This window comes from Colossoma macropomum, unplaced genomic scaffold, assembly GCF_904425465.1.
Source record: "Colossoma macropomum unplaced genomic scaffold, Colossoma_macropomum, whole genome shotgun sequence".
NCBI classification, from domain to species: Eukaryota; Metazoa; Chordata; class Actinopteri; order Characiformes; family Serrasalmidae; genus Colossoma; species Colossoma macropomum.
Genome location: NW_023494799.1, coordinates 9,563,682 through 9,577,463, shown reverse-complemented (window position 1 = coordinate 9,577,463; position 13,782 = coordinate 9,563,682). Strand labels below are relative to the sequence as shown.

At 38.5% G+C, this 13,782-nt stretch overlaps 1 protein-coding gene across 1 annotated transcript; it reads left to right on the top strand.

Annotated features, from left to right (window-relative positions):
* Positions 1-6,672: 6,672 nt before the first annotated feature.
* LOC118819345 (granzyme B-like) lies at positions 6,673-13,736 on the top strand. Its single transcript, XM_036587088.1, has 5 exons — positions 6,673-6,774; positions 9,601-9,751; positions 10,054-10,195; positions 13,144-13,392; positions 13,511-13,736. The coding sequence occupies exons 1-5, from the start codon at positions 6,717-6,719 to the stop codon at positions 13,664-13,666; spliced, it is 756 nt and encodes a 251-aa protein (XP_036442981.1). The 5' UTR covers positions 6,673-6,716; the 3' UTR covers positions 13,667-13,736.
* The last annotated feature ends 46 nt before the right edge of the window (positions 13,737-13,782 follow it).

Genomic DNA, 13,782 nt, shown 5'->3' with positions numbered 1-13,782 from the left:
TTAACTATGAAACAGTATTGTAATGTGTTACCAAATCAACTAGACTAGGTGTTATGAGACTAAATTTTAGCCCACATTTCAAATTCTAACTAAGCCATGAAACAACTATTTCTAACATAAAACTCTAAATAGACAGACAGACATTCAGACAGACAGGACCTTTTTGGCTAAAAGCACTAGCTGAAGAACAACTTTGTCTAGAATAAATACATCCAATTACACATCCTACACTTACACTGTGTGAAACTGAGAGATCACCTTTAATTTATGTAAAGTCCAGTCATAATGGCCATACAGTACAAGTTATTAATTTTTCAGTGTCAGGAAAAAAGCAGAACATTTAATAGATATATCACACTTTTAATAGATGTATCACATTTTTCTTTATGCTTTATTACAGCTTCCATTCTGTTCAGGAGACTAAGTTTTTCAACAAAATTTGCAGGGGTATTTTTCCACATCTCCAAAGTTCAGTCTTAGAAGTTCGTTTAGCATTTACTTCTTCTCATGATCCAAATAATTCCAATTACATTCAATGATGTTGAGGGCTGGACTCCGGAGTGGACAGTCCAATGTTCATTGTGCAAAGCGCTGTCATCGGAAGAAAACCTTGTATCTCCAAAATGGTAACTTGACAGGAGAAGGAAAAAGCCTACTTTACTTCAATCAATGTAAATCAATGGAACCACACCTTTTTGCAAGTAATTTTGGGTTGTTTCTTTTGGTCCATTCATCATGAAATTTACACACAATGTAAAGGCAAACAGGTGTTGTCAAATGTCAAAAACTGAATAACGGCAAAAATGGAGATACAAGGTTTTCTTCCAACAGCAGCGAAATGTTCTTTTTTGTCTATTTTCTATTAAATTATCTTGCATGTGGGGGAGCTGGTGAGCCAGCAATGGAGTAGGACGTGTTGAGAGTGGCTCCTGCCTAGCTTCCTTTAAACTTTTGTTTTACTTTTGTTTTTAGTTTGAGCTTTAATTGCCGCATTTATGGCCGCCAGTCTTCATAAATACAAATACAATGGCACTGCAAGCAGTAGGCCCAAAGCCTCCAGATCGCAAACTACTGCTGACCGCTGCGATTCACCACCGAGCCCACAGGCAGAGCCAAAAATGGATGCTGTGCCTCTGAAAGCCAAAGTCCTCACCTCATTGAGAATGGACATTTCTGCTATTATAAAGTCAGAGCTAAAGTGCACTTGAATTAAGCTCTCTAAAAACGAGCTAAAAGAAGTAAAATCCAAAATTGCGAACAGCACAACAACCATTCACTCTGAAATGGACGCTATGAGGAATACCATTAACAATGTGGAAGAAGGTTTGTCAACATGGTTGGACGAGGTAACGACACTGTAGACTATAGTGGCCGGGCTCAGAGACGAGGTAGCTAAACTGAGGGAGAAGTGCAAGGACATGGAAGGGAGGATGCAGAGATGCAACATCCGTATCGTGGGTATTGCATAAGAACCTGGCTCAAACTCTACTGTGGCAGTTTCTAAGCTTCTGAAAGAAGTGCTACATCTGGAAAAAGACATTCTAGTCGATCGCTCACACAAAGGCCTTGCCCCCGTGAAAGCCCAGTGGAAGGCCACGAGTTATCGTTGCCAAACTTCATTATTATCAGGACTGTGTGGATGTGCTGCGCCGATCCTGGGAGAATGGACCGCTTCACTACAAAGGAGAACAGATTGCCATCTTCCCTAACTATACTGCGAGTGTGGCCAGGGTTCGTGCTGCGTTCAGTGATGTCAGGAATCTTCTTCGAGGCTGATGTGACATTCACTATGGTATATTATTCACAGCTCGACTACGCATCTCGCACAATGGAGACGTCAAGGAATTTGTGGATCCGGCGAAAGCAAGCGCACACGCGAAAAATATCATTACAGCAGCAAAGGCTGAATCCTAACTTCACAATCTGATTCATGTAGCTCTGCCTGTCTCAGCCTATCCTTTCTTTACTTCAGCAGAGGACATTGTCTGTAAGGACCATCGACAGGTTGTATGGAATACAAATTTCTTTATCTGTTGTACTGCTCTTACTTGCTCTATTGGCTTTAATGAAAGTGAAAATGTTGTGATGCCCCTTGTTTTTCTGCTACCACTTTTCTAACCATGGGGGGTTTGGCGGGGGCCAACCTGTTGGACACCAAATTGTACCTTTATTACATTATGTGTGGACTGTTTTGTGAGGGTTGTTATAGTCACCATGTTCAGTTAGGTGACAGGGGTTGGGGACCTATCAGACCTACTATGTATACTTGATGACCTTGATAATTGTTTTATGTATCTTCAGATTTATGATGTGGTTTGTTCCTGTGGCTACTTATGTATTTATTTATTTATTTCGGTTCATTTTTTTTTCTCTTCCTTCTCTCTTGAGGGGCATAGTCATACATCCTAATGGTGGATGTAAATAATTTAGGAGGATCCAGTGGTTGCCTGGTTAACTTTGTGAGCTGGAATGTCAAGTCTTTAAACCATCCAGTGAAACGCAAAAAGGTGCTCACACATCTTAAACATCTCAAAACTGATACTGCTGTTCTCCAAGAGACCCACCTCCATACCACTGACCAGTCCAGATTAAGGGGAGGATGGATAGGACAAGCATATCATTCTAATTTGGTTCCAAAGCCAGAGGGGTAACTATCCTTATTAGTAAGAACGTTCCATTTACACTGTCAAGCATAGAATCTGATCACACAAGGCGCTATGTTATTGTAGTTGGTCAGCTATATGGATTTCCAATTATTTTAGCTAACATCTATGCCCCAAACATGGACGACAAGACCTTTTTTATTAAACTTTTCTCTAGGCTTACAAACATGGATTCACATCATCTCATTTTAGGCGGGGACATAAATTATATACTTTCTCCTGGCTTAGACTGCAGTCCCTCTATAGCGGCATATAAGTTGATATCGGCCCAATCAATTCAATTCTTTCTTAAGATATATGGCGTGTCGGATGTATGGCAAATTCTGCAATCCCATCTCTAAAAGTTACTCTTTCTTTTCCCCGGTCCACAAGATGTTCTCACGAATAGACTATTTTTTTTTATAGATAAAAAGCTTCTCCCATGGTAACTGACTCTGAATATCAATCCATAGTCATTTCAGACCATAGCCCCCTTTTGATGAGGATGGGCATTCCGGGTGCAGTATCTAATTACTGCCCATGGAGGCTCAACCCCCTTTTTCTTTCCGAAGAACGTTTGTAAATTTCATAAAATTGGAGATTGAATTTTTTCTCACCCATAATCAGACCCCTGGGGTGTGGTCTTCAATCGTATGGGAGGAGTTAAAGCATATTTAAGGGGCCAGATTATTTCATACTGTGCAATGTGTAAGAAAGTGGAAAATGAACACCTCAGGCAGTAACATGATATTTTGAAGCTGGATACAGTATACAGTCATTCGCCTGCTGATGACATACTTAAACAACATTTGATACTTAAAATGGAATTTGACCTTCTCTCGGCACGTCAGACGGAAAACCTCAAATTTTAGCACATCAATTACATCGAAGGACCGCCAATCAATATATCTCTGAAATAAGTGATGAACAAGGTTTAAAACATACCGACCATTGAAAAATAAGTTCATGCTTCCACTGTTACTATTCCTCCCTGTACACATCAGAGCCACCAGATGATGAAACCATGTGAGAGCATTTTTTTCATAATCTTGACATCCCTGGAATTGACAAATTTAGCTGCGGAATTAGAAAGTGATATTTCAATAGCAGAGATTATAGAATCGATTAGAAGTATGCAAAGTGGTAGATCGCCGGGACCGGACAGCTATCCATCTGAATTCTTTCAGAACAACTTGCCCCACTTCTTCTCTCTGTGTTCCAGGAATCGCTGGCATCTCAATCCCTTCCTCCAACTATGCACAAAGCAACTGTTTCACTCATCTTAAAGAAAGACAAGAATACTCTGCCATGTACTTCATATCACCCAGTGTCACTCCTGATCACAGATGTAAAGATCCTTGCAAAACTCTTAGCCCGCCGCCTCGAAGTATCTCTTCCTTCCATCATTTCTACAGACCAAACAAGCTTTATGAAGAACAGGTACTCATTTTTTAACATAAGACGTGTTTTAAATATTCTTTTTAATCCATCTTCACCCACTACCGCTGAGATTTTACTGTCACTTGATGCGGAAAAAGCTTTTGACAGGGTGGAATGGGCTTATCTTTTTATACCCTTGAAAAGTTTGGTTTTAACCCAAAATTTATAGCTCATATTAAGACTCTGTATTCTTCCCCATTAGCTGCTGTGCGTACGAATAACAAACTATACTTATTTTAAATTACAGCATGGTATGAGACAAGGGTGTCCACTGTCTCCATCCTTGTTCCTAGTCATCAAACCACTTGCAATAGCTCTGCAACAAAATAGGCATATTAAAGGAATTAATCGAGGTCAGGAGCACAAATTATCACTTTATTCAGATGAATTATTGCTCTATATATCGGACCCCTGTCAAGCCTACCCAGACTGCCAGATTTGTTTAGTAAATTCGGCAAACTCTCTGGCTACAAAATAAATCTTTCTAAAAGTGAACTGATGCCAATCAACGAGTCTGCTAAGAATATTTCTTTTAATTCAACTCAATGAGAAATTCAAATATCTGGGTATCTGGATCACACATAACTGTAAAGATCTTTACAAGACCAACGTTCTACCCTTGATATCTTGCTTGAAACAGACATTAAATGTTGGAATCTGCTGCCCCTCTCTCTTTGTGGAAGGATTAATACAATTAAGATGAATGTGGTCCCCAGAGTTTTATATGTATCTCAAAGTATCACAAAATCTTTCTTCAGATTCATAGATACACTGATGTCAACTTTCTTCTGGAATAATAAACTCCCTCACATACGGAAATGCATATTGCAGAAACCACGTTCTGTGGGTGGTATGGCACTCCCAAATCTTCGTTTCTGTTATTGGGCTGCGAATATCAATGTGCTGATGTATTGGATGAAGGATACAGAGGGCTTAGATACCCCCAAGTGGTTAATGTTAGAAAGCTCAGCTTGTAATTCCACCTCTGTATCTGTCTTACTGTGCTCTAAACTCCCATTGGAAAAGCCTATTTCTTGTTACAGCAATAGCCCCACTGTTTCACAATCAGTAAAAATTTTGACCCAATTTAGGTGGTCATTTACACTCAACAACCCCTCATTATTCACCCCATAGCTAAAAATCACATATTTATCCCCTCAACATCAGATGGAGCATTTAATATCTGGTCTAACAATGGGGTCTCATCACTACAAGACCTTTATATAGACAATAACTTTGCATCCTTCGAACAACTGGTGATCACATTTTTTAGATACTTACAGCTTCGGAGCTTTGTAGCCTCACATTTTGACTGTTTTCCTCTTTACCGTCCCACGTCATTGATGGACTCTATCTTCGAACTCGGGAATGGTGTTAAGCAGTGTATTGGCAGGATATATCCGTTTCTCATCTCTCATAATTTGTCAGCTTTAGATGACTTAAGAGCAGGTGGGAAGAGGACTTGGATGAGCAAATTCCAGATGAGACTTGGCAGAAAATTCTTCGAAGAATGTACTCATTTTCAATTTGTCAAGGCATTTTGTCATACAGTTCAAGGTAGTACATCGACTTCATTGGTGTAAGGTTAGACTGTCCAAAATTAGACCTGATTTGGACTCTACTTGTGATAGGTGCAAGCAAGACCCTGCAAGTTTACTACAAATGTTTTGGACATGCCCAAGATTATATCACTTTTGGAAATCTATTTTTTATACTCTCTCTAAAATTCTGGAAGAACCAATAAGCTACTCTCCTTATATTGCATTATTCGGTGTTGCACCACCAGATACCCAAATGAATAATTCTAAGTGCAACATATGGGCCTTTTGTACTCTGCTGCCTAGGTGATTAATATTGCTTAGATGACCCTCTTCCCCCTAATTATTCTCAGTGGATCAAAGAGGTTATGCAATACCTCAAGTTGGAGAAGATGAGATACTCTCTTCATGGATGTTTACAAAGATTTTATAGGATTTGGCAGCCTTTCTTAACATATGTGGATGAAATGGAAGCTGAAAATGTAGCTTGCTAATATGTATTTCTTTTAAGTTTAATATTTCAGTTCTTTATAAAAGCTGTAAAGAATCTATACAGTTTCTCTAATTGAGGTAGGTCTGGAAGGTGGGCGGGATGGGTGGGTATGGTGGGTAGGTTTGGGGTATGGGACTGCTTATCTTTTGTAATTTGTGAAATCTTTAATAAAAGGCCTTGACCAAAAAAAAATAGATCTTGCATTTAATATCTTCAAAAAATATCTATTGAAAATGAATAACTTGTACTTTATGGTGTTTTTGGTTAGAAATTAAATAAATACAGGATGGTCTTTTACAGAATACAGTATGTACACATATACACAGTACAAAGACATCTGTGCACACTTTCATACAAAAGCAGACATAAACATGTTAACATTAAGTTAATATTGCAAGAGCTACATAATTACCAATTAAGTCGAGATTCTGAACCACGTAAAAAATGGACCAATCTACTGATGTCACAGAGGTCTGTAAGCTTCCACTTCTCATTTCTAAAGAAAAGACGCACATCAAACCATGATAAAGCTACTTCTTCTTATTCTTCTCCTTTTTATTCTTATTCTTCTTCAAGGAGAACACACTCTCTCTGAACAGCACCATGACTCTCATCTCTCTGCTCCTGATGGCTGCTCTGCTGCCACACCTGAGCCACTCTGGTGAGTGTCACTTAGACCTTGTAAATACTTGGCATTAATATCCATCAAGTGATCTGATAAGGCTGATGAGGATGAACAGTTAGAGATATGAGATGTACCTAGTAATGTCCTGCAAATCCTTGTTTTCATGTACATTTACAAGTTGTAACAAACATTTAGACTACATGGATTGCTACCACAATTCATAAGCAAGCAAAAGAGGAAATGAAGAAAGAAACCACGCAGTGGTGACACAGTTGTTTAGGCAGTCTTTCCATGTTGTCATGGAGACATCAGGACACTTTAGTGTCTACACTACAAATGTTATGTGGCCATATGTGTCCCGAGCACCTCCAATGGTGGTATGTGAAATGCAAATTAAAACAGAAACCCGTGATTTGTAAATGCCAGTTGACCTGTATTTCATTTAGCATGCTAAATATATAAAATATATAGTTCCTTACAAAAAGGTCACATGAATTTCATGTGTTTTTGCACACATCACATGTTAAAAATATGAAATTGAAATATGAAAAATGTTATTATATGTGAAAAAGTATGGAAAAACATGCAATCATGGGAAAACGTGTTCACATGTAACACACCTGTGAGTGCTTGTAAATGTGGTTTTTGCCACTTCATATATGAAATATATGTAACTTTTCTGTAAGGAATGTTTCACCTTATCAGTCTCATTGTTTTATGTAAATAAATGCTCATTTTGGAACTGATGCTTGCTAATCTTTCCAAAAAAGATGAAACGTGGCCAATTTAAGACTAGGAACATTGTGAAACATCATCTTAAACAGTTGAGGCAATAGGTAGAAAACTTGGGTATCAAGCAAGTATCTAAAAAAGGCCTAGTCCATTTAGTAAGGATGGCCCAAGGCCTACCAGTTTACCAAAAGAATAATCCAGCAGTTTGGGAACAATGTTTCTCAGCAAGCAATTGCAAGGTTTTTAAGTATTTCACCCTCTACAGCAGTGGTCACCAACCCTGGTCCTGGAGAGCCACCTTCCTGCAGAGTTTAGTTCCAACCTGTACATAAGCGATAAGCTACCCTGCCCCTTACTTATCTCTAATACATCTAATCCAACAAATCAGGGAATTGGGAAGAGGTTGATTAGTTGGAGCAGGTGTTGCAAAGTGTGGTTGGAACTAGGCTCTGCAGAAAGGTTGCTCTTCAGTTCCAGTGTTGGAGACCACTGCTCTATGGTTTATAACGTAATCAGAAGACTTGGGAATCTGGAGAAAACTGCATAGAGGACAAAGCTAAAAACTGCATTCCACTGCATTAAAAACTGGTATGTCTCTGAAATGAATTTCACCACATGGGCTCAGGAACACTCTGACAAACTGTCGTCAGTAAACACCATTCGTCACTGCATCTGCAAATTCAAGTGAAGACCGTACTATGCACAGTGGAAGCCATATGTCAACAACATCCAGAAATGTTGCCAACTTCTCTGGACTCAAGCTCAACTGAGATGAATAGATGCACAGTGAAAACATGTATTTTGGTCTGTCAAGTCAAACCTTTCAGATTGTTTATGGAAATAAACGTTGTGTTCTCGTGGCCACAGAAGAAAAGGATATTCCAGATTGTCAGCAGCGTAAAGTTCAAAAGCCAAGGTCTGTCATGGTATGAGGGTGTATTAGCACCCATGGCATAGGTAACTTGCACATCAGTAACATTTTACAATATTGTTTAGTAGTTAATCAGGAAAACATAACTAATTAGGAACTAATCAGGAGTGAATAAGTAGTGCTGCATTAACACTTAAGTAACTATTAAGTATACTATTATACTAGTATACTATTAACTACCAAGGAGTTAATTACTCAGTAGGTACAAGTGAACTAATGATTGTTGTTGTTTTTTGTTTTTTTTGTTTGTTGTGTAAATATACACTCATTCCATTTTTGATGCCCAACATGTTCCAGAATCGTTCCTTTTAAAAATGCTTTTTGGGGACTAAATACAATTCATCCAGGTTTGAAAGCAAACATTTATGCCATTCTTCCAACAATACTGTTTCATGGTCAATAAGTAACTAATCAGGAACTAATCAGGAATGAATGAGTAGTGCTGCATTAACACTTCAGTAAATACTGTTAACTACAAAGGAGTACTAGTTGATTACTCAGTAGGTGATAGTGAACTAATGATTAGCTAATAACTACTGAGTCTCATAGAGACTTACTTAGCAACTATGGTTTCTTAGAATAAAAACTCATAAATTACTGATGAATTCAGCAGTAATTGCTCAACAGCTGAGCCTTACAAGGTTCCTGGTGAATGTAGTGTATTCCACTAATTCTAACAGTATTGAAATACACTATGCAGCGTGCAGTCTCCTAAAATATAAAGTATTATATTCTCCAAAAAACACAATGCAAGTATCAATTAGTTGTGCAGGTAAAAGCTTATCTAACAAAAGAATGGCCTAAAATTTTGCCCTTAAAACTGGATGAATTGTTGTATTTAGTCCCCAAAAAGCGTTTTTAAAAGGAACTTTTCTGGAATGTCTTGGGCTTCTAATATGGAATGAGTGTATATTTGCAAAGTTCATAAGATACAAAAGTGTTTTATGCTGTCTTCAATATAATGCCAATCAAACAGAATTTACTTGTCACTGCTTGATGTTTTTGTTTCACATACTGTCCCAACTTTTTGCAATAAATGTTTGTACATTTTCATAAACATGAATCAAACTTGAGAATAAAAGCAGTGAATTACAGCGCGACATCAGTTTACTTTAAGTAATTCACACTGAGGTGAATTTTGAGAGATAAATACAAGCAGAAAGTATGACTATAACTCCTCCACCTTCTTTCTCTCTCAGCCAGTGTTGAGGTTGGTATAATAAATGGCACAGAGGCTAAACCTCACTCCAGACCCTACATGGTTTCTCTTCAGAAAAAAGGAAAACACATCTGTGGTGGTTTTCTTGTGTCTGAAGAATTCGTCATGACGGCTGCGCACTGCTGGAAGAAGTAAGCTTTTTATCTATCAAGTTGTTTGGATAAATCACAGCTTGGAATCATCTTTTAATGAACTCCAATAAAAATGCAGAGTTACAGCTGGTCAATGAAGCAAAATCTAGTTGCACTGCATGTATAATTTTACAGTCTGAAAGTGAAAGTGAATTTTGAGAAGGAATATAGTTGAAACTTGAGTGCTTCACTATTCAGTTTTGTTTTTGTGAATTCTATATTTAGTGTAACTTTATAGGTGTTGTAATATATTAAGGCCTGTTACCAAGTGCATCAACTCAGCTCTAAAATGTTTCTCTTAGGAAAAAACGACTTACGGCTGTGCTGGGTGCTCATGATCTGTCAGACAAGAAAGAGGGTTCCATCCGCATGAAAGTAAAGAATTACTATCCCCATCCAAAATACAACGCCGGCACACATGACTATGATATCATGCTTCTGAAGGTAAATAACTGAACCAGTGGTGTAAATTTAGTTTTAGGGGGGAAATTAGTTTAGTTTAAGTGAAGGAGCAACATTAGCAGTTCAGTTGGGGGGGTTGGGGGTGCTAAGGAGTCACAGACTCCCAATAAGAGTAAAGGCACAAAATTCAACTAATGAACATTTTCTTTTTCTGCATTTAGCACTTCCACCCTTTAACTTTATTAGGGTTTCCATTCTTCTTAAAGAAATCTTGAAGGTAAAACATTAAAATTTAGTCTTGTAAGTTGGCTGCATTTTCTGCATCACATCATACAAGTAAATGCAGTTAAATTTCCTTTGCTCAGTAACAGCTTGTTGACAACAATACATCCTTTCAGACACAGTGCTATTTTTATACATTTTTATTATCAATTCTTCAAGGGAAATTCATGTTTTTGCTGCTTTACTATACCCAGCAGCACAGTGTCACCAGCAGCAGTGTGTGGTGGGTTGGTGGGGTTTAAGTCTTGCCCAAGGGCTCAACCAGGTATAGCCAGTCAGTTCAGTTGAGTTGCCTTCTCACAGTGGAAGGATGGACAGACACTCAAGGGTTTTTTCAGATTTGAAGCAAGAGTGGAGCTTGATTTTCTCTTTTTCTCTCAAAGATAAAAGCTGTTTATCTGCTGGTTACATCATTGTTAAGAGTCCATTTTCTTTGGTTCATTTTTTAAACTGCAGTTTTGAAAATTCCTGTTTTTAGCTATTATTTTCTTTTGACTTTCCACTTCCTTATAGAGGCTAGAAATGTATTAAATGAAGGGTGGTCTCTAACTTTTGCACAGTAGTATATAGTCTCTTATAACTTGTCTTATTCATTTTGTTCTTCCCACAAAAATAATACACTCATCGTGGGTAAAGTAGTTGTACCCAGAAGGAATCAACTGACAGGAATAAAACTTGGTGGGTAGGTTTGACATCGTGAGACATGCGAATGATTGAAGTTTCACGCTCAGCCGCACATGTGAACACGTAAGCATGGACAGGCCTTATCGTTGTACCTGACTGACTATATAAGGTTGTCCTGTTGCGCATGCTTTCCATTCTGACTCATGCTGCTGTGTTGGTAGCATCCTTTGCAAGCGAAGTGTGCCTCAGAGAAGAGTTCGAAGGCAATTCAAACGACAGCCCAACGTTATGTTATGTGAAACCAGTGACCCACAACAAGCTGCATGGGATGGGTTATCGCAGGACACCATGAGGAACCTCACCAACTCCATGCCGAGACCTCTGACTTCTGTATGTGTAGCTCAATAAATATTGCCCATATCAGTCTAAATTTTAATCATTTATTGTCCAGGTAACCTTTATCATCCTTGTGAATAGCACTTCCGTCTGGGTGCAGCTATTTTTCTGACAATGAGGGTACAATTTAACAAGAAATTAAGTAAAACCTCAATTCCAAGAAAGTTGGAATGCTATGTAAAATGTAAATATATGTAAATAAAAAGAGAATGCAATGATTTGCAAATCTCATCGACCCATATTTTATTCACAATAGAACACAGAACACATATCAGATGTTGAAAGTGAGACATTTTACCATTTCCTGAAAAACATTAACTCATTTAGAACTTGATGGCAGCAACACATCTCAAAAGAATTGGGACAGGGGCACTGAAAACAGGTATGATTCTGTACTGGAAATCGCTGCATGGGCTCAGGAGCACTTCCAGAAATCATTGTCTGTGAACACAGTTCATCGTGCAATCCATATGTCAACATGATCCAGAAACGCTGCCATCTTCTCTTGTCCAAAGCTCATTTAAAATAGATTGCGGCAAAATGGAAGATTGTCCTGTGGTCAGATGAATCAAAATTGGAAATTCTTTTGGACTATGAAATTTCTTTTTGGACACAGACGCCGTGTTCTGCCGATTTAAGAGGAGAGGGACCATCCAGCTTGTTATCAGCTCACAGTTCAAAAGCCTGCATCTCTGATGGTATGGGGTTGCATTAGTGCCTATAGTGTGGGCAGCTTACACATCTGGAAAGGCACCATCAATGCTGAACAGTATATAGAGGTTTTAGAACAACAGATGCTCCCATCCAGACAATGTCTCTTTCAGAGAAGGCCTTGCATATTTCAGCAAGACAATGCTAAACCACATACTGCATCCATCACAACAGCATGGCTTCGCAGAAGAAGAGTCTGCTGAACTGACCTGCCTTTCACCAACATTTCACAAACATCTGGCGCATCACAAAACGAAAAATCCAGCAAAGAAGACCCAGGACTGATGAGCAGCTAGAATCCTACATCAGACAAGAATGGGACAACATTCCTCTCCTAAAACTCCACCAATTGGTCTCCTCACTTCCCAGACGTTTACAGACTGTTGTTAAAAGAAGAGGGGAGGCTACACAATGGTAGACGTGGCCCTGTCCCAACTCTTTTGAGATGCGTTGCTGCCATCAAGTTCTAAATGAGTTAATGTTTTTCATGAAATGGTAATGTCTCACTTTCAATATCTGATATGTGTTGTATGTTCTATTGATAATAAAATAAGGGTCTATGAGATTTGCAAATCATTGCATTCTGTTTTTATTTACATTTATTTACATTTTACATAGCCTCCCAACTTTTTTGGTATTGGGGTTGTACTGTTATCATTATTTAAGTACAAATAATTTAAAGGTCTTTCAGTGCAGTTACAAGAGCTATTAGTGGGCCATAGCACAACGTCTAGCATTCTAGCTGGCGAACTTTTGGTCTACAAACATTAATATAACTTTATTAAATTATTATATTTTACAAAGTCAATGTCAAGTGTTCAGTAAGGAAACATGAATAGCATCTAATCTTAGCTAACTGTTTGAAAGTGCAGTGTGTAGGTCAACTGGGTGTAATCTGGGTTGCAGTGGAGGAGTGGAGCTTCACATTACACTGTGCAGTCTTGTTTCTAACTAGGCAAATGGTTATCTTGTCACAGCTACGTGGAAAAGCCAAAAAGAGCAAAACTGTAAAATGGATCTCCATCCCTAAAACAAAGGAGGGCATCAAGGCCAACTCGGTCTGCAGTGTAGCTGGCTGGGGAAGAACAGGATCCTTCAAATCTGGTAGTAATCGTCTTATGGAGACCAAAATTACTATCGTGGCCAAAAAAAAATGTAAGAAACTCTGGGAGAACCTTCTGACCCCAAGGATGATATGTGCAGTTCATCCTGGAGGATCTTGCAGGGTATGGGAAAATTATTAACACAGTCAGTCTGGATTATTGTGTTGACCCAACACTGAACAATAAACCAAAGTAAATAAAGTGAGGATAGTAATGTGTTTCATTTGTGTGTTGTTAACAGGGAGACTCTGGAGGTCCTTTGGTGTGTGGGAATACTGCTATGGGCATTGTTTCCTTCGGTCAGAGGAACAAGTGTGATGCACCCACGAAGCCAAAGATTTTTGCCAAAATATCTGCATTTCTGCCCTGGATCAAGTCCATTATTGGGAAAGTTTAATCTGCATTTGACGAAAACCAAAGCATTCACCACAATTTCATCTCAATAAAAGCATTTTGCAAGCATTTTATTTGATGACAATGTATATGAGAAATCCTGTGGAAAGTAATTCTGTA